The sequence below is a fragment of the Pseudonaja textilis genome, chromosome 1 (genome assembly GCF_049901715.1).
Source record: "Pseudonaja textilis isolate UNSWEBS1 chromosome 1, rPseTex1.2, whole genome shotgun sequence".
Taxonomy (NCBI): Eukaryota; Metazoa; Chordata; class Lepidosauria; order Squamata; family Elapidae; genus Pseudonaja; species Pseudonaja textilis.
This window is the reverse complement of record NC_141990.1, coordinates 43865163-43892322: the sequence shown is the minus strand read 5'-3', so window position 1 is coordinate 43892322 and position 27160 is coordinate 43865163. Positions and strand designations below refer to the sequence as shown.

Below are 27160 nucleotides of genomic sequence, written 5' to 3'. Positions count from 1 at the left end.
TAGTATGATTTATGTTGATTGCGTATTTAGTATCCCATGATTATCACTAAGTGTTGTATCTTATGCTTTATGTATGATTAATGTATTTTTATGACAACTATGATCATATTTATCACTTAGTTTTTATGTACACAGAGCTTATGCACTGAAGAGAAATTCCTTGTGTGTTCAATCTCGTGTGGCCAATAAAAAATTGTATTCTAAAGATTCCAGTATACCAGTAGTTACTGGAGTAATTTATCTGTCTCATGGCATCGTGCAAATGGCGCAGATTATGTAATTGCCATCAGTTGTGTTTTGATGTATTTTGTGCCATTTATACAATGATGTCATAACTCACAATATCACTTGACATTCCTTCAGAAGCCTATGGTGGTAGAGCAGTCATTGGGAAAGAAAGAAGGCAGATTAAGAGGGGTGGAGAGGAACCTCTGTGAAGAAACAGACTTATTTTACTTATGTCACTAGTGGCTTGCCATTTTGGTGGAAGAGATTGAAACAGAGCCCAATTCTTCCACCCAAAGAAGGTCACTCCCGCCATGTCATCTCATTCCTTTCATTTTAGGTTTGGTGGGAGTGATGGAGGAGGAGGAATAGCGGTAACAAGTCAAATTCTATCCTTGGATGCTTTTTATAAATTATGAGGAAATGAATTTCAGGGGAAGTTGGAAGTTAAGGACAGCGAATCCTGACATTAGAATTTTGTGACTGCTGAAATCCATGTATGATGAACAGGGAATCAGGCTTTGCCACCAGTAGCAGCTAGGGTCCCATTTTTGTCCTAGGTTCCTTTCTGTTGGACCCAAGCATGCCACTCTCCTTTTGAAGTTAGCAAGCTTAGCTCACTGCCGGAGTAAAAACAGATGCAGTTCATCAGTTGACCAATAATGGTGGGCCAAGGAAGGTGGACTCACTCCTCGATTGGGCAGGCAGTGCTAAGGATGCCTAGCAAATTTCTTGCTTAGCATTTGAAGATATTCTTCATGGCAGGAACATGATGAAATGACAAAGTCACAATTGGAGATTAATTTTTTTGGAGCAAACCATTTTCCTAAAGATGAATCTCTGTCTTCTACATTTTCTGGGTTAGCGCTGAAAGAAAACTTTGTTCTCTAGACAATTGGCAGCCACCTGCCATCTACTCAGATGTGAACAGATATTAAGGGTGCTGTTCATTAGATATTTGAATCTTCTCAGGCACTAAGTCACCTAAGCAAATTATAATGGTTCATGGTTCATTGACATCTCATGACTTCTGAAATGCTTTAAATGTGGTTTAACTGAGACTTCTGGTTTGAGCCTCTTCGCGGACAGACTGAAACCACGATCGTGCATGGTTTTGATCCGTGCTCGCCGCTGGAGCGACCAGAGCCGGCTGGTTTCGGGGCTAAGCCACCCTGTAGAGGAGGTGAAGACTGCCAGCAGGGTTGAGGAGAGCCGCATCTCTCCTCCTCAGCTGGCCATTACTCCCTTTCCTGAAGGCGGTTGCAGCGGTGGTCAGAAATGGCCAACTCAAAGAAGAACTCAACCGGAAAATAATGTGCAGGAGGAAGATAAAAAGAGAAAGTTTTGGTTGACCAGGTTAAACTGCAAAAGCAACAACTAAGGTACCCTGGAATTTAAACTAAAAAAAAAGTAACATTGTTCCCAAAGAAGATTTTGAAGCAGCAAAGGAGAGAGAAAAGGGAAAGGATTTGGTTTTTTTTCTTCTCTCCTTTTCCCTATATGGACAGCTAAGAGATCTAAATAAGAAATTGGAAAAAAAAATCCACTTTGACATCAATAGGCATTTAAGCTGAAAATAAAATGTCAAAGGGATAATAAAGATTTCTGGATACTTAAAACCTTTTAAAAGCAGGAAAGGAGAGAAAAAGAATGAAAGGGCAGGATCTGGAAAAAAGGGAGGAGACTGCCTGGAATTAAAACGAATTTACAGTAAAATCTCAACAAGACTTCTAAAAGATACATTTTAACTCAAATTTGGCTACAAAATAGTAGAACCCCAGGAAGAGAAAGTGGAAAAAAGAAGCATGAAGAAACAGCTTGGTATTTGGATTATTTGGTGATCTCTGGATTTTTGGTTATTGCATTTCAATGACTAAAATCAATCAGGTGGTTGTTTAAAAGTGTTTAAAAATGGCACTACTTTTAGATGAACTGAAAATGGAACTTAAAAAGTACAAAAGATGCACAAGAAGGGAGAGGGTTCTTTTGGCTTCGTATTTCAATTCTTAGAAATGGAGATCTCAAACTATGAGAAACAACAAGAAATGCCTGCAGAACAAGAAGACTGGGACAAAGAATCTTTAATGAACAAGTAATTTTATGTGGGGAAAAAAAAGGAAAGGGGGGCAAGAGAATGGAGAATTTAAGACTTAAAAAACAACCAAAGAAAAGAAAAATAATTAAAAAAATAAGTATAATACTGGAAAGCAACAGAAAAGGGGAATACAGAAGAGAGAAATAGAGAGAGAGAGAAGGGGGTAAAACGGGGAGGGAGAAGAAGAGAGGGAAGAAGGAAAGGAAAAGAAGTTATAAAGGACAGAAACAAGGAGAAACGGCCTATGTAGAGATAATGGGTGAAAATTTAATTGAAAAAGGGATTCTGCAAAGGTACATAAGATAGTATTGTTATATTAGAAATAGAAATAATTTTAGAAAATATGAAACAATGTATGATTAAACTGATGGATAAAATAGTTATTGTAACCCAGTGAAATGTTTGTTAATAAATAAATGAAATAAAATGAATGAGAGAATTGAATTAGGAAAGGAACAGGAACATTTTAATTATTTAATGTTTTATAAAATATAAGGAGGAAGAAATAGGGAAAAAAAATTATTACGGAAAGCTTATGTTCCCAAGGAAGTATGATATTTAATTGAAAAGTAATGTTAAAGATGTTAAGACTTTAATGAATATTAATGATAGAATTGAATTGGAATGGAATGAGTGTTTTAATTACATATATTTATAATCACTTTTTAAGAATATAGTGTGTATTTTAAGAATGTACCAAGCAGAATTCGATTGGAAGTTATGTATTATATTGAATGTTACAACTTCAAGGCATATATTGAAGTTTAAATTAAGAGTTGAATGGATAAAATTAAAAGATATAAAGGTGTCATACTCCAATTAGTAACTACAGGAGAAAATTTGTTTAATGAGAAAAGAAAATATGAAATTGAAACAGGACAGACAAAAGTATAAATATAATGATTTGAATTGATATGAGATAATTAAAATTGAGAAAATTAAGAGGAGAAAAACTATGTAGAAAATGTAAAACAGTAATAAAATATGGAATAGAACGTAAAAGTGAGCATGAAATTGAGTTTGTGTCTGTATGAAGAAGTGTAACCTGGGACCATGCTATTTTCAAAAAAAGATGTTTTATATGTATTTTTTTTGTGAAAACCCAAATAAAATTTAAGAAAAAAAAGTGGTTTAACTGGATGTATTTCTGGTTCCTGCAGCACCATCCATAATGCTCACAATGAATAAAGACTCTGTAGCCCAGCTAATGTATGCAAAATGGCCATGGACTAATCATAGCATCACCTAAACTGAAGTGGGATTTAGCTGCTACCACTTCTTTGCAACCTTTCTTCCACTCTCAGCCCCATTCCTGTGACCCACTTTCCTTTACACTTGGCAATCAATAAAATTGATTGTATAGTTCAGTGGTTTGCACACGTTTATTGCTAATGTGTTGAGTTTGTACTTGCAAAGACTTCAGTATAATGTTGTTTTGGGCAGGTTGATAATTCTGAGATGAGCCTTCTGTTGCTCTTCAGTTCTGATGCTAAGATTGCAGAGTGCATTTAAAACTGCAAAGTCCATAAGTTGGCTTGGGTTGTTTGATGAACTTTGGGTTGTAAATGCACTTTAGACATTCTCTTGTGCCATGTTGATGCTTAGATTCCATGGTATATCTAAAATGTCAAGACTGCATTCTGGTGAACTGTGGATATACCTCATTCTGTTAACTTCCACTGAGTCAGCTCCGGGGGTGGGGACAGGATGAGTGGGAGCTTCCATGATTTTTGCCCTATTCAAAGCTTACATGCAGACTTTGGTCTCATACTGCATGATCATGTTCAATTAGCTGATTATAAGAGTTATAATTAAGCAACATGCAGACAGCACTTGGCTTAAAAATATGTTTAAAATTATTTGAGGACAAAACAATAGCAAACACAAATGAAATGGAAACAGTACATTAAATTTGTGTCTACTGCTAATTGACTACTGGCTTAATTAGGTGGCTTCTGTGAGTTAATTGCTGGCTAAAGAATGTTGATGAGACAGTCTGCTTTCTTTGTTTAGCTTAATACATTGGCTGAAAACCTCCCCCCAAAAATATTTTAAAAAATTAAACTCTGTTTACTGAGAATCTGAAGGTGTTTTCTGATAGTAATTTTTAACATAATATGATGGGGTAAGTTACCCAATTAATTGGTTGACGATGATCATTGTAGCAATCTTTCTGAAAGCTGGCTTCGTGAACTGCTATCAAATCCAAATCTTGTTGATCTGTGCTGCAAAGTGAATGAGCAAAAGGCTTGTTCCAAGTTTAATTTATTAATTTATTTAAAAGACATATGGTCAGCAACAATTCTGGGTGGCTCACAAAGCCAAACTGTCATTAAAAATAAGAAAAGCAATACTCAGAACATGGTATCACAACCTTGTTTCTCCAACATATAACCGTCCAAAAGGCTGAAAGAGTCAAAGTCTGCTAGATCTCAAGGAGAAGGGTGTGGTCTTCGGTATTCTCTGAGGTTGGTGATTTTCTTGCAAGACATGTTTTGCAGTGCAGATGATGTTACTTAGTTTGCTAGCGAAATGTCTATAGGAAAACTACCAACCTCAGAGAGCACCAAGGACCCCATATCTGAACCCTGAGCTACAAATACTATCTTCTAAAGAGAAGGGTATTCCACAAAGTAGAGGCTGCAACAGAAAATGTACACTTCTAACATCTATTAGATGGCAACATTTCAGGGCAGAGATCAGGAATGTACCTAACTGGTGGTGAAAGAGGCAGATACCCTCAGGGAAGAGTGGTTCCTGGCCCTATATCATGTTGGACTTCGAAAGTGATAAGCATCACTGGAATTGCTTTTCTAGTACTTTTCTATGTGGAACATTTCAAGTCTTGTTGAGGTTTTTTCATGTTTGAAAACATTTTTGTTTTTGTTTTTTGGGCACACCTCAGGGTGAATGAAGTGTGATTAGAAGGATTAGCAGACTTTATGAAACAAGTAAATTACAATGTTACTAGGTATCCTTGGCTAAACCTATTTTGCCTCACAAAATCTTGAAAATAAAATGGTGTGTGTGTGCGTGCACACGCACAGGGGAAAAAGAACTCAATTACAATATCGTGCTGCATATGATTAAGAATAAAATACTATGGTTTCTTCCTTCATTTTGTATTGTATCTATTTAAATAGTAAACAGAAAACAAGGACTATATTGGATTATTTTATATTGAAGATCCAAATATTCTATCTATCTATCTATCTATCTATCTATCTATCTATCTATCTATCTATCTATCTATCTATCTATCTATCTATCTATCTACCTACCTAACTAACTAACTAACTAACTAACTAACTAACTAACTAACTAACTAACTAGAATAATAGGACTATACATGCTTTGAAAATGGTTAGGAAGAAGTGCTTTATACTTCAGGTAAGCACAGCATCTTCATGTTATTTATCAAAATAGACTGGAAGCTTCTTCATGAGGCAATGCTATAAAATGTGTGTGTGTGTGTAAGAACTGATTATTTCACCCTTCTAACTCAGGGTCTTTAACTGCTACACCAAGCTGGCTCTTTAAAATGAGTAGACCTATTGATAAAGATAGGAATGGATTGTTAAGGAAGAAGTATGCATCTTAATCCTGGAAAAGTAGATAGCATGAGAAAGAGGTTCCAAACAACTCTGCCTTAATTCTGTTTGGCATAAGATGGAGTAGACGGAAACTCTGAAATCTTTGATAATTCTGTTACTATGATGCCCTCCAGTAATAAGTACTGTTCCTGAAATCCTTGGGTTTTCTGACCTGTTGTACCTTGATGGATGATTTCAATCTTGTTCTCTATCAGTTCTTCCAAAGAAGCAGGTCCTGCCCTCACAAACAATTAAATACAGGAATAAAGATATTTTTGGAGCCTCTTAAAGGAGTTATAGGCAACAGAGCAACAAATAAACAAAACTCCTCAAGAAAATGTATCAGGGTATAATGGCAACTGGGCATAAACAGGTTTTTAATCTCAAAGCAAAACCAGAGTCTAAGGTTGAAGGCTTCCCTTCAGAATTTGTGAATACTCCGTCACTAGAACTTTTAAAGAAGAGATTGGACAACAATTTGTCTGGAATGATATAGGGTCTCCTGCTTGGGCATGGGGTTAGACTAGAAGAACAGTCGCCAACCGGTGTGGGCCACAGAGAAATCTCACCCCCAGAGCTCCTGCCCAAAATAATTAATCCAGGCTGCGCAGAAACACAAGGCTGCACCACCCACATGGCCCACAGGAACCCTCCCCGCCCACCACTCCTTACCTGGCAAACTTGCCTGCTAAGTTGCTATTTTTCCTTTTTTTTTTTGTTTTCCGACCATCAGCTGTTCTGCTGTGTCGGGAGATTTAGATTAGCTAGAAAGCAGGAATTGGTTGGATGTCTTGCTTTCTAGCTAGTCTTTAGATTTTCGGCTCTGCTTTTAAGCACAGCCGAACCTCCCTTAGGACTGAAGGTTCTATTATTCAGTGCAGACTCACGGCAAGCAAATTTTATGTGACAGACTGAGCTAGCCGATGGCAGATAGAAAGATCACTGAATGATTCTGTGAGCAACTCAATCTGCCTGCCTGCTTTGCCTGATTTTGGGTAAAAGTTGCTCTTTTGTAATAAAAAATTCAATATTTATATAAATATTTATAATATTTACATACAAGCCATGCCCAGCCAGTCACATGCCCACCAAGCCACACACACAAATTAGGCCATGCCCATAGAACCGGTTAGTGGTCCCTGGCATTTAAAATTATGAGTTTGGTGGTCCTTGAGGTCCAAAAGATTGGCAACTCCTGGACTAGAAGATTTTCAAGGTCCCTTCCAACTCCGCTATTCTGTCTTCTGTAAATCAATTTTGGTTCAACATGATTACTCTTATCAGATGAATCAACTTTTAGAAAATGAATTTTGGCTTTGTGGAAAGTCTATATAATGAATGTTAAGGTTTAATATGTACTTTAATATGTACTTTATTATTTAATTATGTCATCTTCCAGACTGCCAGTGGTAATGTGGAAGCAAAAGTAGTATGCTTTTACAGACGACGAGACATCTCCAATAGCCTCATTATGCTTGCAGACAAACATGCAAGTAAGTTGTTTTTTATTTTATTTAGAAACAAATAACATGAATTATGCATTCTTAAAATAACATTTTGTGTCTGTCTGTATGCACTCATTAGACTCGGTATGTGAAACTGAATATACATGCAATTTATTAATACTCCATTACCCTTGGTGGGATGTGCATTCAGAATTTCATGCCATTCTGCATTTTCATAAAAGTAATCAAATATATCTTTACAAGCAATTAGAGTTGGAACTAAGGGCTGATAAATTTGCTGTTTGATTCCCCCCACCCTTTTTTTTCAACTACAGCATGATTTATCTAGCTAATTTAGTGCAGAAGTATTTTTTCTGTATTTATTCATATTGTTAACAGTTCAGTAGCAGAGCGAAATAATTCAGCACGTTTTTCGTGGTTTCTTTTGGTTCAAATCCTGAAAGATTAACATCTTGACTTTTAAATTTAGTTAACTTAAATTTTCCTTCATGAATTTTTTTTATTCTTAATTTGTGTTCCATACATCTGTGATTTCTTCACTTAAAATGTGTCCCCAAAGTTGGGATGCAGTAGAGGGGATTTCTAGGGAAAATATAATCAAGATTAGATAAGCCTCTGCAAAATTTTGAACAATTCCCTTTTTTCCAGTATGCCCCTGCCATATTATATCTAACATACATTAGGAAGTTGCGATGGTGCTAGCAGGAATACAGCAGGTGATTGCTAAAGGTGGAGAGCATAAGAAACTATAGGCAGTTTTATACCTTACTTCAATTTATTCCAATGTTTTAGTTATGGTGAGTTGGAGCGGGGTTATACAGGTTAGATATCTTGCTGTCCTTTGGTTGATGCTATTTAACATAATTTTTATTTTACATTGTGCAGCCACTCAGAATTGTTTTGAAGGTGGGCAGCCTAGAAACTGAATAATTAAATAAACAATTGATTAGGTAGAGTTCCATGTGAACTGTGTAGTCACTTTTCTAAAATAATTGTTGCTTATGATTTATTTATTAGTTACAGTTGCTTTTATGGCATTGCAGTCATTATGAATCTTAAGCCACTCATAAGCAAGAGTGACAGTGCAATATTCATAGTTTAATTAAAAATCAAAATCATTAAACATGTCCCAACATAATAACAATTCATCATATCAGCAGCATAAAAGATACCACCATAAACCTTTACAATAGTCTCATATCTCCAGTATCTTTATTATTAATGACTCAGTCCCCAACTGCTTTTTGAAATACCACATCTTTTAACAGCTTTCAGAACTCCAGGAGTAAAATTGTGATGTAGAAAATATTTGCCTGCAGGCCTTGTCTTGCTGCGGCAGAATTGTCAGCAAGCACTTTCTGCAGGCAAGTAGGTTCTATTTAGTGTAAGTAGTTACATAGATAAAAAGACCTCAAACTACAGACAGCTTTAAAGTTATAACTAACACCTTGAATTGCACCTAGGAACAAATTGAACTGGTGCAGCTCATAAAACACCAAGGCATAGGATTCTTGCTATCAGTACATGGATTACTACTGTTAGTATGTGGATTGTTTTACAATATTGTTTCCTCAAATGGTAGTAATCTTAAAAATGTGTTTGTTTGATGCCATGTCATGTTTTCCCCTGGAGTCCACTGTTCAAAGCAAATATAATAATGAGTACCTTTTATCTGCATAACAGCCATTTCTCTTATTGATAATGACTTTATGCAGTTAGAGTTTGACTCTTACGTATATGCAGGGGTGGGCTGGTACCAATTGTTAATTTGATTACCAGTTTGGCGAACCGACAAATCCCATCCCTGGCTGGCCCCGCCCACCCTCCCCTCCCCGGAGTTCCCACATGGCCCATTTTGGATTGCAGGTAAGTGCAGGGCCCATGCAGAAGCTTGGGGAGGGCAAAAAATGGGCCTCCCAGAAGTTCTGGAAGCCATTTCCGGCTTCCAGACAACCTCTAGAACCCGGGGAGGGCGAAAACGGCCTCCCCCCACAGGCTATTTTTGCTCCCAGGGTGGTGCAGGAGGCTGACTTGGCCACACCCTCATGGCCATGCCCATCCAGCAACCAGACAGAGAATTGGTTGTTAAATTATTTGAAGCCCACCCCTGCATATGTGTCTCATTAACCAGATTAATGTCAAAAATATCAAACTATTGCCCAAAACTACTACTAATCATAAGTATGCAGTGGGCAGTCTTTAGTGAAATTTTGTGACATTATAATAAATAAAGTGTAGTTGTTATGTTGTAAATATTATTCTTATACACTTTTATTCTGCTTGTTCTTTTAACTCTGTTTAAATTATATTTTTATACTTCATTAAAATAGTGCTTCTAATAGTGAAGAAAAATGAAGTGACCTAAAATGTAAAAATTATAATCTTAAAACTTGTATAAACTAAAATATTCAAAAACATAGTTAAATTATTAAAACCTATCTTGGCAGGGTTATGATTTTTGAATGTTTCAGAACACTCAGAAATGCTCTGAATTTATCATATCTGTATATATAATGAGTGAAAATATGGAAGACATATACATTCTTAGAACAGTGCACAACTATATAGGATTGAACATTGCTAATGTAGGTACCTTTCTTCATTGTGTCTGTCTAAAGTGTTCTGGTGGCTTATAAAGCATGCTTGAATAAACATTGTTTTCCAGCATAAAGACTTTTGACTTCAGCTCCTTACCTGATATTTTAAGCTTGGTTTAAGAAATTAAGTAATGCAGCAAAGCATATTGTTAGGGCCTAAGCATTCTTGCTCTTGTTCTTGTTTAATATCAATCCACCCAAGAAACTGCTGAAGCAGAATTTGAACAAGATGGCCTATATATCTAGAACTTGAATATTTTTTTTCCCTAATAAAAGAGAATATTTGTTGCTCAGGACTGAAATAAGGGATTCTTGATGTTCTCTGAGCTTGCATCATCATCATTAGGATAATGAAACATCTGCAAGAAAACAAGCTCAGTGAGCACCAACAGCCCCTCTAATTTCTCTTCCTCCTCCTCCACCTGTCTTTGCAGTGCAAAAAGTAATTTTATGGAATTGAGTGCTGGTTTGCAGTTACAATATTTGACTTAGATAGGTCAGAAACAAAGTTTGGAGACAGTAGTTCTTTTTAAAATTTATTTATTGGTAATGCCTGGCTCACCACTCTCATGTTTTTCACTTATTTCTCTCTTATTTTTAATGTTGATTGTAATGCTAGTATTAGGTAATGAGGGCTGAATCAAAGTATAAAAGTGTCATGCAGAAGTATTTAATTCAAAATGAGTTGGACAACAGATTCCGTGTTCTACAAATATCTGGGGCATATGCTTAAACTTTGGAGGTGAGGGTGAGTTAGTTAACGTAACGTAACTCCATCTTCTTTGGAGTTTTTTTTTTTACAAACTCCTTGAAAAGTTTCTAATTTTATTTGCCTAAATGGTATATATCAGACATCTTATGGCCCACAGGCAGCATCCTGCCCTTCGGTTATCCTTATCTGGCTTGCGGCATTGTCAAGAGGGGGCAAAATATCAGCAGGGTATTGGCAGAAGGTGAGGCATCACCAGCGGCAGGGAATTGGCCTTGTATAACAGTCCCAGTCTCGCATGTAGTCCCTTGGAAAAATTGATTTCTCACCCCTGCTGTACATAGTCACTTTTCTAGTATAAGCTACACTATAAAATCGGCTTCTTCTGATTCTAATTGGTGAAAAATCTCAGTTATTTTGCTGTCAAGAATTTATAACAAAGTGGGAATACTAGGAAAAGTGAAATATTAAAACTTAATTTGCCTTTACTTCTTTTTACCAAATTCTGTATTTCATTATGCTCAATTTACAGTATTCTTTGGTTTTTGTAAATATTGAAAATGAGCTGGAAAGTTTCATAGAGGACAGAAACCTTCCTGAAAAATGGTTCTAAAGATAATACCAGGCCTCTCTTTTCTTCTTTTGTGTAGAAGAAGTTGAAGAAGAATCTGAAATTCCCAAAGAAGTAGATCTGACTGATAAACAGAAACACCAGTTGAAGCACAGAGAATTATTTCTCTCTCGTCAGTATGAGTCCCTCCCTGCAACACACATTCGGTAAGAAGCTGTTGAGAATACTGTTCTAGTCATAGATTTCTGTGTTGCTGCTAGCTAAAATGATCAGAATAAGAGGTTTTCTTGTTTTCATGGGATTCAGTAGTGCCACATTTGAATTTGTAAAATTAGAAAAACGATGCAAATGTTCTTATGTCATCTCACAGAATCTATTTGCATTTTATTTTATTATTTCATTTCATTGCTTCAATGTTTTCTTTCATCATAAGCACATCCCTGTAATTTGCATTATAGGGCAAATCAACAAAGTTCTGAAAACGTAAGTTACTAAATAGAATGTGTAGATAAGAACATGCAGTTTAAAAAATACCCAACTTGGTCAGGGATGAATCTTGGAGGGATGAACCAGCAAGATGAACACACAAATGGGAAGAATTAGATGAGAAGAAAATATTCTGAAGATTGTTCACCGGCTTCAGGTGAAAAGCTTTCATTATGTGGCAGGCAATATGTGGAAATGTATCCCCTAATCCAGAGGTCTCCAAACTGGCTGGAGAATTCTGGGAGTTGAAGTCCACAAATCTTAAAATTGCAAGTTTGGGGACTCCTACCCTAACCTGTTATATCTGCCTGACCATTGTTCCCAACTCCCATTTTTTCTGTTTCTAGCCACCCTAGAAGTAGTGGCAGATTACTGAATCTAGATAACATTTGAATTTCTTGAGGAATTACAGAAATTAGAGGATGAATAAACCTACCCCTCTTCCCCCTTAGTAGGTTTTTGACAGAAAGCAGATGAACAAATTCACATATAGTAGGAATTCAGGGGATGGAAGAATAAATAAGGAAAGCCTTTTCAGATCACTATTCAGTTCCCTTGGACATGTGGCAATCTTAATCCATGCAGAAAATAAGTAATGTTTTACCAATATTATTTATCTATTTTGATTGATTTTTCATTTGCAGTGTGAAGTGCTCAATAATATAATATTAATAATGAATATCTTTTAATGAGTGATTATTTTTGCAATTATTAGACTATTGTAAATATAATTATTGTGGGAAAAATGGAAGACAGATTATTTACTGCCTTGATTTGTGTATAAAAGGTGAGAAAAATCTAATACACGTAAGTTAGTTAAGATTTCTAATGAAAGTACTGTTTTTACAGCAGCTATCATATTCTGCATGTGTGACATATAATAAAAACTAGTGTAATTTCTATGGTTATTTTGGCTTTACCTTTTTTCTTTGTTTCTTTAACTATCATTCTTTAAAATGCAAATAATAGTTACTAGAGATTGATGTGATCTGAAGGATGTTGCATTTGTTGCTGATCTTGTGCATTTGCCTCCTCAGGTGTCATTTTGTTTTGACTGTTATTCATTTACTGTTGAAATGAAATTGTGATACATGATTTGCAAAGAGGTAGAATAACCCTGCCATGAAATATGATCATTACATATTTTTAGACATTCCCACTGTTTTTTCCAGATGTTTTCTCTGCTTTGGCAAAGTTTAAGTTTATTTAGCATTTAAAGTAATGTTTTGTAATTAATTGTGAAAGGCATGTAAAATTTATGTAATGTGAAAAAAGTGAAATTAAAATAAATAACTAAAATCTGATATATTACAGTGAGATTTGTGATAAGTAAAACAGTTGGAATTAGGAGTACTAGACAATTTTATTTACGTATCACAAATGCTTTCATATCACTTGAGTCTCCAGACTCCAAATGCAAGTAAAGAATTAGAATGCAATAGAAGAGAATATATGTAGCTCAGGATTAAACTTTGGAGTCCTTGGTGCTCTTTGATCTTGCTTGTAGATATTTCATTACCTAACTAACCCATCATCAATAAGTGCAGGCTTTGCTACCTGTTTATATACAATAGCTTGCCCTGTTTTGGTTAGGATGTGGTATTTTCAATGGGACTTCCTAGATTAGGAAAATGAAATAATTAGGCAAACAACCAAGCTGTGGATGGGATGGAATGGGATGGATGGAAGGAAGGCAAGCAAGCAGGCTTCTCATGCTTCCTGCTGACTTCCTATAAGGAAACTCAGTGTGGAAACTAGCAGGAATTTGGAAGTTGCTTCCATTTCCACTGTTTCTCTTTTTTAGGTAAGGAAATATCCCTGAAATGATGACACAACAGTACATGGGTTATCTAGTACCTAAAATAAAGTTAATAAAATATATATCCCAATTAAATCCTCTATTTAACAAACTAATGCAGGGAAGGAATGCCTATATTAGTACCAAATTTTGGTTAACTTTTATTAAACATTTGTTGCATTTGTTAGAGCCAGCAGCAAGCCAGAAATGAGGAGATTGCAAGTTCTAGTTCCGCTCTCTTAGATCACCTCACTCATAGGGTTATTGTTGTGGGAAAAAGGAGGAGGATTAGGTATGCCACCATCAGTTATTTATAAAAAATGACAAAGGCAGGGTAAAAATAAATACATAACAGATGAGTATGTATGCCAAAATTGGATATTGGATGTACAAAGTGTATGTTGTTTATAAAAAGTTTGAAAAATATTGTGTGGACTGATATGTCAAACAATGGATTGTGTTATTTCCTGAAATTCTAGTTTTGTTCATTACGTCAAAAATCTGCTGAAATAATTGTGTATATCTCTGTGTGTTTAATAAAGGGGGAAAGGAATTCATTTTTGGCTAGATATTTTGGTGGCACCTGAAATATATAAGGGAGGATGGGTTTGTGTTTAAGAGGCAAAGAAAATAAAGCAAAGTTTATTAAAAGTTTTTCAAATCTAGAATGATAGACTTTTTCTTAGAACTCTTTCTGAGTCAAAAAAATTGAACCTTTATAGTTAAACTGAAGCATATTATTAAAAATTGAGTATTGGCAATAAAATGTTCAAATATAATTTCCTTCACTGTGAAACATTCCTGTTGAACTTCATATTCCCCATGGAGACTGAGTACATGTCCTAGGAATGGGTAAGCCACGTCACTAGATAGTACTGCCTTTGTTATGCCTGAGAATTTATGAGGGATCAGTTTGTGTGGCAAAATACACATCTAAATCTGCAGTTAAATACAGTTGCTAAAAGAACGTGGCACCGCCGGTGAAAACTGTGGAAGCTACGGAGGTGGCTCCCCCACCTGAGAAGTGGCTGAAATGCTGCCAGTGGAAGAATGCGTTCGAACCGTTCCTCCACCCGCTGGAAGGGCCACTTCACCACTACCGCCGTGATGTCCAGCAGGGACTCTGGCCTCTGCATCTTGCCCAATGGCAGCACTCCGAACACAGCATAAGCCAAGGCAAGGGCAGAAGGGAAAGCGACTGCAGCAGAGCAAGTGGCAGCGGCAGAGCAAGCGGCAGTGGCAGAGCAAGCGGCAGTGGCAGGCGCCGAAGCTCCCGTGATGCAAATGCTCCGTGGCCGCTGAGGCTGACATCCACAGCACTGCCTGCCCGCTGACCCGGCCTGCAGCCAGCACCATACCTGTGTCTGCAGCAAAGGTGCTTGGTTGGGATAGGGAGTTCTCTGTGCTCCGCCATGATTGGCCATTAGGAACGGCTGGTGGCAAGGCATGGCTGCCCATGGGGCGCTCTAGGCAAAGATACACCGGGGAAGGAAATTAAGTCATCCCCGAAAAGACAGCCTAGCCATTTTTTCAGGGGTCAAAAGAAGATAAGGCCTGGCCTTATTTTCTGAGAAACATGGTAGTAACTGAGCTTTTAAACTTCTTTTAATTTTTAAGCTGCCATAGAATATTATTAATCCAAAACAAAATATTTTTCTCACTTCTTGACATCAAAATGTTTAATACAAAGTAAAATACAATTATTTTTAATATATTATATTGGAGCACTACAATTCATTTCTATCATATATTACAGTTTGCATTCTCTCTGAATTTTATATCCCATTTTTGAATGGTCTAACTTACAGGTAGTTCTCCTCTAGCAATCACAATTGGGACCAGCAATTCACTTGTTAAGTGAAGTACTATAATTGCTAAGTGAAACTGTGGCTCTTCTTTTGATGTTACTTCAACTTTCCTTTGCTTTACAGACCTGCAAAGGTTTGAATGCAAAGATTGGTCACAAGGTACTTTTTCATCACTGTTGTAACTGCAACAGGCACTGAATGAGGCAGTCACTAAACAAAGATAGTATTAGGCTATATTAACCTGTATTAGGCTGTGTCTCTTTTTACTTTTATGTAGGCCTTCTACCTGTTTCAGATTCAGAAAAAGCTACCATGTAAATAACTAGCTAGTATTACTTATGTATAAAGAAATGAAGTTTACAAGTAAGATGTATTCCTAACAGTTATATCTCAATTGATTAAACATGTATTTTACTAGTCTCTCTGCTTTTCTGTTTTCTGTTTCCTGGGTCTCTTGTCTGATCTATACTTCTAAGAGCTAGAAAAAGTTGATTTTATTCAAAGATGCTAATTAGCCTTGGAAGAATATTGAAGACCTTTGCTCACTATTGTATTTATAATCACATTCTGATTGATTAGCAAAAGACAAAATTTGAGTAATTGTAATTCAAGGTACTGATGATTGCTTCACTGAATAGATAAAAGGCTTTAAAGATCTGGGTGGTGTTTGCTGTCTCAGATAAGAAGAAGAATTAGTCTGAAAATGAATAAACAACACACAAAAGTCTTGCAGGTAATTTAAGATTCTTTTGCTTGAAATAAAAGTTTTGTACCTGCTGCTATTAAATTATTTATGACTAAAGTAATCACAGCTTTTTGTACAGAGTTCATTTAGGACCATACATGCATTCTAAATTCCTGAGGGCAATATTTTAGATTCTCAAGTCCTTCTCTAACACCTCTTTGCAATTAAAGGGTGTTTATTTTCTGACATGGAACATTGTGTTCAATAATTCTTACTCTCTTGCTAAATCCTAACTTCCAGTAGATTTGATTTAATATTTTATATTAAATTTCATAGAATAAGAGCGGCACAGAGTGCCTGTAAGATTTGGGCGGCTTAAAAATTGTATTGTTATTTTAAACTGCTGATAAATTCAAGATAATAGCAAAATACTTTTGATTTCTCAGTGTCACAGCTAATTTTACTGCCTATTGTTCTCCCTCACAGTTGATAAAAAAGGAATGGGAATGTTTTTTGTCTTTATAATACACCACCTAACCCAATATCTTCTTGAAGCCAAAATTTCAGTATTAAACAACTCTGATCCTATATATATAGGGGCAGTTATGATGGAAGATTAATTTATGTATTTTTAATCCTTTCTATGTCCTAATTCTGGAATTAAGGCCTTTCTAGAGATTCATGGCAACATTTCTCTCCGTTGGTCTGGCAACTGGCTTTTATCTAACTAATAGATTTTCATTTTTTTCTGGTATCTCATTGTACCCTCTGCATTCAATAGTTATTGTCTTTCTTTAGCTCTCTTCATTCTGTTCTGATCTTTAATGCACTTCTTCAGATTGTGACCATCAACTCTCTTCAGCAGTACAAATATCCCCCAATTTGACTTAGGTTTACCAGGTCATGTTGTCTTTATTAAAATCCATTTTCAAAATCCATAGCTTCTTACCTCCATCTATTTCCCATACCTCAATTCCAGTTCTTTTCTTACATTTCTGACTGATTTTTTTCCCATTTATGCCAGCTCAGTTCAGTAGCCTTTCCTCTCTTCTATGAGATAAGCTTTCTGGAAGTCTAGACAGGCAATAAGCTAGAAGGGAGATATGGTGCATCCCAAAAATGATGTTGTATAAACTACTAGTCCTTGGCCTCTCCCCAGATTTTTTTTGATATATAAGTCTTTATTTTATTTATTTTTTATTTTTTAATTATAAGAATACAACATGGTGCAGCCGTTCTGGCATTACAATTGTTATACATATGTAAATATTACTTCACCATTTACAATAATCTTGTTTGATAATTATTTGCTGTTTATTCTGATCATCATAGCTACTTATATTCTAGGCACCGTCAGCACATATACTATTAGATAAATTAAGTCCTTCTATATCCTTCTGGTATTATTCCTAGGACAAAAAATTCTAGCTTAAATGGAATACAGTCTCCCACCATTTGTTCCATCCATGCCTGGATCAATGTCCAATACTTTTTTGCAACATTGCAGGTCCACCACATGTGAAAAAATGTACCTGATACATCTTTGCACTTCCAACAATTTGGAGATAGACTTTTGAACATTTTAGAAAGCCTTGCTGGCGGAAGATGCCACCTGTAAAACATCTTACAAAGGTTTTCCTTGTATGCCATTGTTAATTTCCTATTGGTGGTCCAAAGCTTTTGCCATTTAGCCAATTCAATATTATAACAGAATTTTTTTGCCCATGCCACCATTGTTTCTTTTACATGTTCTTCCTCGAGTTTGTATTCTAATAGATATCTATACAGTACTTTTATTAATTTATCATCAGTCTCTAACGGGAGCTTATTCAGAATTGTTAACTCTTTATTAATGCCCCAGGTTTTCCTGTCCTGTGTGTATCTTGTATTTGTAAGTAAGACCACCATTCTACATTTACCCCTTGTGCTACCAGTTCTGATTTAGTTTTCAGTTCTCCCTGTTCATTCAGTATGTCTATATATATTATGATTTTCTCCATATTTATCAAATTTGGGTGTATAAATGCTTCTAGGTATAGAAGCTTCTAGTATAAATGCTTCTAGGAAAGCCAAATAGGTGTTTTTATATAATTTTGATATTTAATTTTGTTCCATACTGTTAACAGTGCCTGTCTTAAATACTGTCTCTGGAAATATTTAGGTGCTGTACCGTTTTCGTACCAGCCTCTCCCCAGATTTTTGTTGTCCATGCACTATGATCATTTCAATGTTTTTTAAACAGCAACATAAGCTAACCATAGTCACTGACAGCTAAGTTCCACATCTGCATCCATATCTACAGCTAGCTAAATATCTTGGAACTTCTTATCCTTCACAGAACCTTTTAAAAAGTTTAATTTAACATCCTCCCATCTGCTCTGCTGGAAAGTAAATTTCTTAGAAATATATATATCACCTTAGGATCAATATTTAATGTCGATTTTAAGGTTTAAATGTAGCCTTGATGCTCACATTTCTACCAACCTTAAGTATATATATTGAAAGTTCTATTTTTGCTTGTTGACTCAGTATCATTGAAGTGTGAGATCATGGGGAACGGTTATCATTTTAATCTGGGCTGCTACATATTTTTGATGTGTTGAAATCTATTCTCAGGCCAATAACAGTCAGATAGTTAATGTTATTGTCCTAATAATATATTTCAACATAGATTTCAAATAAAGATTGTTACTAATAATTTGTTAAGGTTAAAATTTACATGCTTTTAATATATGAATTTTGATCTGGAATTTGTAAATTTTTGAAATTTTCTCAGTTTGTAAGCTTTTGAGTTCTCTAGAACTCAAGTGGTCTTCTGCATGTTGTGTTTTAAGCAAAACAATAAAGAAAAAAGGGGGTTGACAGGCATGATAGAAAACATAAATGGTCTGTATTTTGTTCAGAATCTGAGATAACTCAAGATTTAACTGCTACATGCAAAGCTGATTTCTACTTGCTTCAAGAACTAATGGAACAAAAGCAAAAATAATAGCTTTTATATAAGCCTATGTAACAAAAACCCCATCAATTACATAGATCTGTCTTCAGTACTAGGCAGAACAGATTGATCCCTTATGATGAAGAGAAAAGAGAAATGAAATGTATAATTCCCATATTGCAAATGCATTATGATTGTATGTTAATTGAAAAGGGAGGACCCACCCCCCAATTAACTGCCATATTTCAGTGTGAAAATGAATGTCCTTTCAGTTTTGTATTTTTTCTTTTGAACCATTAAATTAAATATGTTCATGTCTACATAAGCACAGCAGACTATACATTCTCAAGATTTTAAGCACATTGAGAGATTTAATTGTATGAATTAAAAATGGCGAGAAATAGAACTAGGCTGAGATACGTGTTCAATATTAATACAGAGCAGCTGTTGCAGTCAGTGTTAAATGACTTGAAATCTTCATCTTTCTAAATTCTGGTTGGCATTAACCATAAATGATGGTTGCTCTGCATTTGCAGCCCACACTAAGAATAGACACTGTCCATGGATAAAAAGGTGTGCAGACAGGTGTGATGAGGTCTCATATTTACCATAATCAGTACAGTGGGTTAAGGAGTATAGCAAGTGTGTTCCACTCTTCAGGATCTGATTGGCCACTTATGCTAATGCAGGATATATGACTCGAGTAAGTCAATATAATTGCATTGATACAAGTGCTTCAAAATTTTAATTGCATTTAGATGGAATGCAATCCAAAAGGGAAAAAAAAGTGATATAAATAGATGTGTTGAAACGAAAGTATAGAGCATAAAAAAGTGGTTAAGCTATTTGGAGATTTAGAAATGAATGAGAATGGTGATTCATGAGCATCAGACATTTGTTTCAAATACATGATTTAAACACAAGTCTATTTCAATATATACAAAATGATATACAAAATTTAATAAAATAAAATGGATTATGCATTATGATGTAGAGTGAATGGGTAAGCAGGTCCCCATCCCACATTCACTCTTGCAGTCTGCCTGCTTGCCAGCCCCTCATGCCCAAAAGTGAATTGCTGGGTCAGACATTCAGGTACAATTTTTTCCATCTCAAGTAGAAGCAGTAGATTTTAGCAAACCAGGTTCTTCCAAAGCCTTCCCTCTTAGTTAAAGAGGAAAATGATTTGTTTTTTAAAATAAAGCCAGAGTTGCTAGGTGAGAGGCTGGAAACCAGGTGAGATTTATTATTTCCACTTGTCTTCTGATATAAATTGGAATTTTCAGGAACAATATTTTACCACATAATTAAATTAGTATAGGGTTATACAATTTTACCTTTTGCATTATTGAATGTCTTGCATGAGACTACTCAAAATTAAAGAGGAACTTAACCATAAAGAATCTTTTTCCTTACTTTTTTTTTAAATGAAGGGTGAGTCTGTGTGAAGCAGTGGGGTCTGATTTTCCCAGCAACATGTCACAGTGCTTGGGATGAGGAGATGATGTTATGAACTGTTTCGGGTTTATGAAAAATAGACCAGACAGGATAGGATAGGATAGATAGTTGCAAGAGACTTTTAGTCCAACTCTCTGCTTTCTTAGTTCTAGGTTGCTTCTCTCCTTGATCAGTTCCCATCTGTTGCTTCTTGTCCTGTCCTCAAGTGTTTTGGAGAATAGCTTGATTCCCTCTTCTTTGTGACAACCCCTGAGATATTAGAGGACTGCTATCATGTCACCCGTAGTCCTTCTTTTCATTAAACTAGACATACTCAATTCCAGCAATCATTCTTTATAAGTTTTAGCCTCCAGTCCCCTAATCATCTTTGTTGCTCTTCTCTGCATTCTTTCTAGAGTCTCAACATCTTTTTTTACACCATGACGACCAAAATGGAATGCAGTATACCAAGTGTGGCCTTACCAAGGCATTATAAAGTAGTATTAATACTTCACATGATCTTAACTATATCCCTTTGTTAATGCAGCCTAGAACTGTATTGGCTTTTTTGGTAGCTGTAGCACACTGCTGGCTCATATTTGAGTGATTGTCCACTACGACTCCAAGATCTCTTTCACAGTTACTACTATTGAGTGAGATACCATCTATACTGTACCTGTGCATTTGGTTTTTCTTGTCTAAATGTAGAACCTTACTTTTTTTACCATTGAATTTCATTTAGGTAGATAGCGCCCAATGTTCAAGTCTGTCAAGATTCTGAATCTTAAGCCTATCTTCTGCCTATTCCTGACAGCTTGGTGTCATCTGCAAATTTAATGAGTTCCCCATCTATCCCCTCATCCAAATTATTGATGATGTTAAAGAGTACTGGGCCTAAAACAGAGCTGTGGGATACCCCTTGCATCCTTCCCTCCATGTAGATGCAGTTCCATTGAGGACTACTCATTGAGTGTGGTTGGTCAGCCAGCTACGAATCCATCTGGTTGTCTAACCCACATTTTTCTAGCTTCTCAAGTAGTAGATTGTGGTCTAATTTGTCAAATGCCTTGCTGAAATCCAAGTAAATTATATATGCACAACATTCCTCTGGTCCACTAATTTTGTCACCTTGTCAAAGAATGCAATAATATTTGCCTGGCATGATCTGCTTTTGACAAACCCCCGTTGGTTTTTGGTTATGACTTTGTTTGCTTCTAGCTTTTCACTAATTTGTTGCTTGATAATCTTTTCCAGGCTGATATGTCTGTAGTTTCCTAAATCTATTTTTTTTCTTTTTTGAAGATGGAAACTACATCAGCTCTTTTCCAATACTATGCAGTTACCTGGTGCTCCAGGATCTTTGGTTCAGTGGTTCTGAGATCACATCTGCCAGTTCCTTCGGAACCTTGGGGTGTAATCCATCTGGTCCTGGTGATTTAAACTCCTCTAGGGTGGACAGGTCGTGGGTCAGTCGGATGCGGGGGTTCAGTGGCAAAGACACTGAGCTTGTCGATCAGAAAGGTCAGCAATTTGGTGGTTCAAATCCCTAGCACCGTGTAAGGGAATGAGCTCCTGTTACTTGTCCCAGCTTCTGCCAACCTAGCAGTTCGAAATCATGTAAAAATGCAAGTAGTAGAAAAATAGGAACCACTTTGGTGGGAAAGTAACAGCGTTCCTTGTGTCTTCAGCATTTAGTCATTCCGGCCACAAGACCATGGAGACGTCTTCAGACAGCGCTGACTCTTTGGCTTTGTAACGGAGATGAGCACCACCCCCTAGACCCAGAAACAACTAGCACGTATATGCAAGGGGAATCTTTACCTTTAGGGTGGACAGGTGTTCACTTACCATTTTCTTGCCCATTTTAACTTTTGTTTCTGATCTGTTTTTTACGGTACTGTTTTTGATAGGTTGGACTCTTTTTTTTCCCCTTTGTGTAAAAACGGATATAAAAAATGAGTTAAATAGTTCTGCTTTCTCTCTGTTGCTTGTCACCTTCTTGCCACTTCCTTCCACTAGTGGACCAATTGTTTCCTTGACTATTTTCTTGTTTTTTTACATGTTGAAAGAAGCTTTTTTTGTTATTTTTGACTTTTGTCACAAGTCTTAGTTCATTATGAGCCTTAGCTTTCCTCACTTCATCTTTGCAGCTTGGGCTATTTGCTGATATTCTGCCTTAGTTATGTGTCCCTCTTTCCATTTTTTTATACTTGTGTTCTGATTTAGGCTTCCCCCCAAAAACAGTAAGCAGACTCTTTGTCCCAACAAAACCCCTTTTATTAAACGAAGGTGAATTTCTTGCATTCACATGCAGCCAAAGGCCTGGCAAACAGTCTCTCAAGGGTGTAATTAGGAGCACAGACCTTATCTAGCTGGGAGAGCTGCCAAGTAAATACTTTCAAACACAGTGCTGACAATGAAGGACTCGGCACAGAATCTCTGAGATGCACAGACAGTTCTTCACACTGCTGCAACGAACAAATTGTTTCCTGCAAAAGTCCCCTCCCCTTTTGCTTCTCTTTTAATTCCTATGGGAGGGGCCATTCACTGTCCACCTCTGGCTTTACTTCCATGTCGACCCTTAGTTCGTAATTATTCTTTTCTTTTGGCAGTTCTGCACATCCGCAGGCTGGGAACCGGCTCCAGCTGCTCCCCTGCCTCACTGCTGTCTGACTCTGAAGCAGCAGTAACTGCCCAATTGCCCTGGCCCCATGTTCCTCCCCAACCTCCTCACTGTCCGACTCTGCTGCCAGCTCCGCTAGCTGCCAGCAGGCCACAACAACGTGTTCTTTTTGTCTCTCAATTTATCAGAGAGTTCTTTATGCAGCCATGCTGGTTTCTTTTGAGGGCTGTTACATTTCTTCTTCATTGGTATTGTGCTAGATTGGACTTTTATAATATCAGGGTTTTTTTTTCTTTTATTTGCCAGTAAGCTTATTTAAGTACATGCTGGAGATGTACTACAAAGGAATTTCCCTAAAAGAAAGATGATGATAACAATGACTACTAAGCTGCCACACCAAGCCGGGAGTTGTACGCCCAGAGGATTTGTGAGATTGGTGGTTGAAATTTTGAGCCTTTCAGGCTTCACTCTCAGTCTGCTTTTACAAAACATATCAAACAGTAAGGGATCCTGGGAAAAATGGACATTGTTGGCCTCTTAACTGCAACAACATAATATAATATTAGCTGACAATATCTGCATTGGAGGATTTCACAATTAGCAGCACATAACTGTAATAGTTGCCTGATTTGATAATTGTTCAGTTACAGATTACAAACAAAAAGAAAAATTGACTTTTCAATCTTGAATGTTGTGCCTGATTCTCTTATTCAAAAATTATTAAATAACAGGGCAGGGAAGAGTGAGTGGTTAATGCTATCCACCTGTAGAAATGAAAGTTAATAGAAAAATGCTTGAACATGTTGTTAGAGACAAATTTGAAGAGGAATCCTTTCTCTACTCTTCTTATATTGCTAAGCAGAACAATGTGTACAACTCCAACCAGCAATTTTCAATTAATTCCAAACAGAGCACTTTTGCAATTTTACTGTGTTTTAAAAAGTAAGATGTTCTATTCAGAACATTATCTTCAGATCTCAGCCTTCCACATTATTTTTATCAATTTGGCCCCTGATTTCTGGGTTTCATTTCTTAATGCTCTCCTAATGGTGCTGTGGCCATCGTTGATACAATAATGCTAATCTGGAATGAAATATCTTCCAGTTTATCCTGGCTTGACTTTTATTTATCATCTTAGCAAGTTAATAGATAATTTTTGCATGACATTTTATTAAGCTGAATTTTAGCCTTGCACTAACTTTGATTCAAACTTGTATGTATGCTGATAGCTTTGATTGAACACTTTATATCCTGCCATTTTTCTTCTCACAGATACTGTTCTAACACATTACCTATTACATTTTTGGAACATATTATGAGAACAAATGAATTTCTCTTAACTTTTATTTCTTGGATTAAAATTATTGTTTATTGCTTTTGCTAGACAGCGAAAATGACTGAATTGGAACATAATTGCTATTGTACATTGAGTATATTTTAGGTCTTATTAGCCATTATCAAAGCTCTCATTTTTTGTGAGTGTTATACAATAATATTGCACATTTTCTAGATAAATCAAAAGAAATCTAATGTACTGTCAATTGGCAATAATGTTTTTGTGAAAATATGGCATAAAATTAGGTGAGATTTACTATCTGGATTCTTGTATATTCTTAGGAATAATTATCAGAAAAATATTTTAATTAGTAAATGTCAAAATGGTAAACTGAAGTTGTGAGAGACTGCAGAAAGGAAGCAGAGAAGAAATGCTATTTAGGTGAGAAGACATGATGCAGTCCAGATGTGAAAACTGTGGGGAGGAAGGACTTCAAAGAGATTCTATCTGAATGAAGTCATTGTGAATCTTAGTGGAATTCACTTTTACAGTTTTCAAGATTATTTTACGTCAGGCTAGCATTATATATGCCTTTCTGAAATTTGTGTGCTTTTTGAATCCTTGGTTTGCCAGCTATATAGAGTATGACTGTGACAATAACACAGATGAAAAATGATACTGGGTGGTTGAAAATGCCCATGTGTTTTTTGGGGAGGGGGGTGGGGGGGGCAAATTAAATATTATGTAAATTAATTTCATGTCCACTATATATTTAAGAGGGATACCGATATAAATTCAATTTCTATAAACCAATATAGTTTAAATCAATTTGCATGGATCACTCAGACTATGAAGTTCTTTCTTTCTAAATTGCAGCTTCCGTATGACAAAAAAAAAAGTATGACAAAAAATGTTGAGACTCTGGAAAAAGTGCAAGAAGAGCAACAAGAATGATTAAGGGTCCGGAGGCTAAAACATAGGAAGAATGTTTACTGGAATTGGGTATGTCTAGTCTAATGAAAAGAAGGAGTAGTGAGACATGATTGCAGGGTTCCAATATTTGAGGGGCTCCTACCAAGACGAGGGATCAAACAATTTTCTAAAGCACCAAAAGACAATACAAGAAACAATGGACAGAAACTAACCAAGGAGAAAAGCAGCCTAGAACTAAGGAGAATATCCCTAATGGTGAGAGCAATCAACCAATGGAATAGCTTGCCTTCAGAGGTTGTGGGTGAGCCATCACCAGAGGCTTTCATAAAGAGGCTGGGTAACCATTTGTCTGAAATGGTATAAGGTCTCCTGCCTGAGCAGGGGATTGGATTTGAATATCTCCAAGGTCCTTCCTATTCTATTATTCTATGTATGAAGATGAATTTAATTTTACAGAATTTGAAGCATATATATTTATTTATTTTGGAATGTGATAGCATTTGAATATTGTGTTATTATGAGCATGATTAGCTGCCCAGAGTTGCCTTATCCAGGAGATGTGAGGAGGCATATAAATGTAATAAATTATGAATAAATGATTACAGCGATGTTACTTAGATCCTTTTAAACACTAGGAGGTACTGGGATCTAATTATCGTAGGAATTAAAATGTGTTGCCCTTAGGGCATTAGGACATATTTATATGTTAATGGAAAAGCAATTTAATTTAATTCTGACTTGTTTACATGAGAAATAAATTCTCTGGAGTATTCCTTATTTAAAGTTAGTGGATAAGCTTTTTTATTATTATTTTGGAAATCTGAACTAAAAATATAGTTAACATCTTAGATTTGTTTCTTGCTGATTACTTCTTTAAAACTTTTGGAAAAATTACAAACAGAATAAAGTGCATCTAATTATTGAATGGCAATATATTTAAACTATTAATTATATTCCCAGTCTGGACTTGATTTATTTGTAGTCACAGAAGTTTCTATAGTTTTCAGTATATTATATAAACTTTTTTTTTTAAATCAGTGATTTGGTTACATCAACAGATGGATTCCACAAAGATAAACATTGATAATTTGAAATAATAATTGAAATATTCAGTTCTAACAAATCTATATTATTGCATTTTTAAAAAAAGTCATATATTTTTTAATTTTAAGATGAAAATAATCCATTAAATTTTTTTGTGGGGGTTTGTTGACATCTTGATAGGTGCTTAAAAGGGGGTTGTAATCTGCCTCTTTATGTTTTTGTGTTAGAGGTAAAGTTGAAGGTATGTTCATACATATGATTTTCATGCTATCCCACATTGATTGAATCGTTGGACAGTCAGTATTACTATTATGTATATGTTAATGTTGTCAATTAATATTTAAAACTATATTCCTAAAATTTGAAATTTATTTTCATATGAACTTTGGATCTAGCACGTCTAGATTGTTACAAAAAAGATTATTATGTCTTCTTGGACTGATGCTTGTAAAATAGATACTGATGATTGCTTGATGAAATGTGGGCACTGTCAGCCTTTGAAGTGGTTTGTTATCAATATAATAGAACAATATCACCAAGTTAATAAAGTATCCCTGGAAAAATGTTTGACAGCATTTAATGAGAAGCATTTAATAACTTCTGTATTAAATCCAATTTTGTGTGTGTGTATACACATGCATACACCTTCAGGTCACACTGATGACTTCCCTTCGGTTTTCCACCTTGAATAAGATGTGATTTGGGATAAAAGAAAAGGTTTTGTGTTTGTCAGTTGAAATCTGGTTAGGCAAGGAATAGGGAGCATCCCTTCCTTAGACCTGTTTGTCTAGGACTAGGAGTAGTACATCAAGTTCAATCCCAAGATGGGGGAATGATGTTCAGTTGTATAATGGAAGGGAGCACTATTTTATAGGT

General features: G+C 35.9%; 1 protein-coding gene across 1 annotated transcript in view; it reads left to right on the top strand.

Moving 5' to 3' along the window:
* MTA3 (metastasis associated 1 family member 3) overlaps window positions 1–27160 on the top strand; it is a 128919-nt gene that overhangs the window by 18386 nt on the left and 83373 nt on the right. The window contains exons 3-4 of the mRNA XM_026695832.2: window positions 7313–7406; window positions 11336–11462. Coding sequence (XP_026551617.1) covers window positions 7313–7406; window positions 11336–11462 — 221 coding nt within the window. The remainder of the gene's footprint in view (window positions 1–7312; window positions 7407–11335; window positions 11463–27160) is intronic.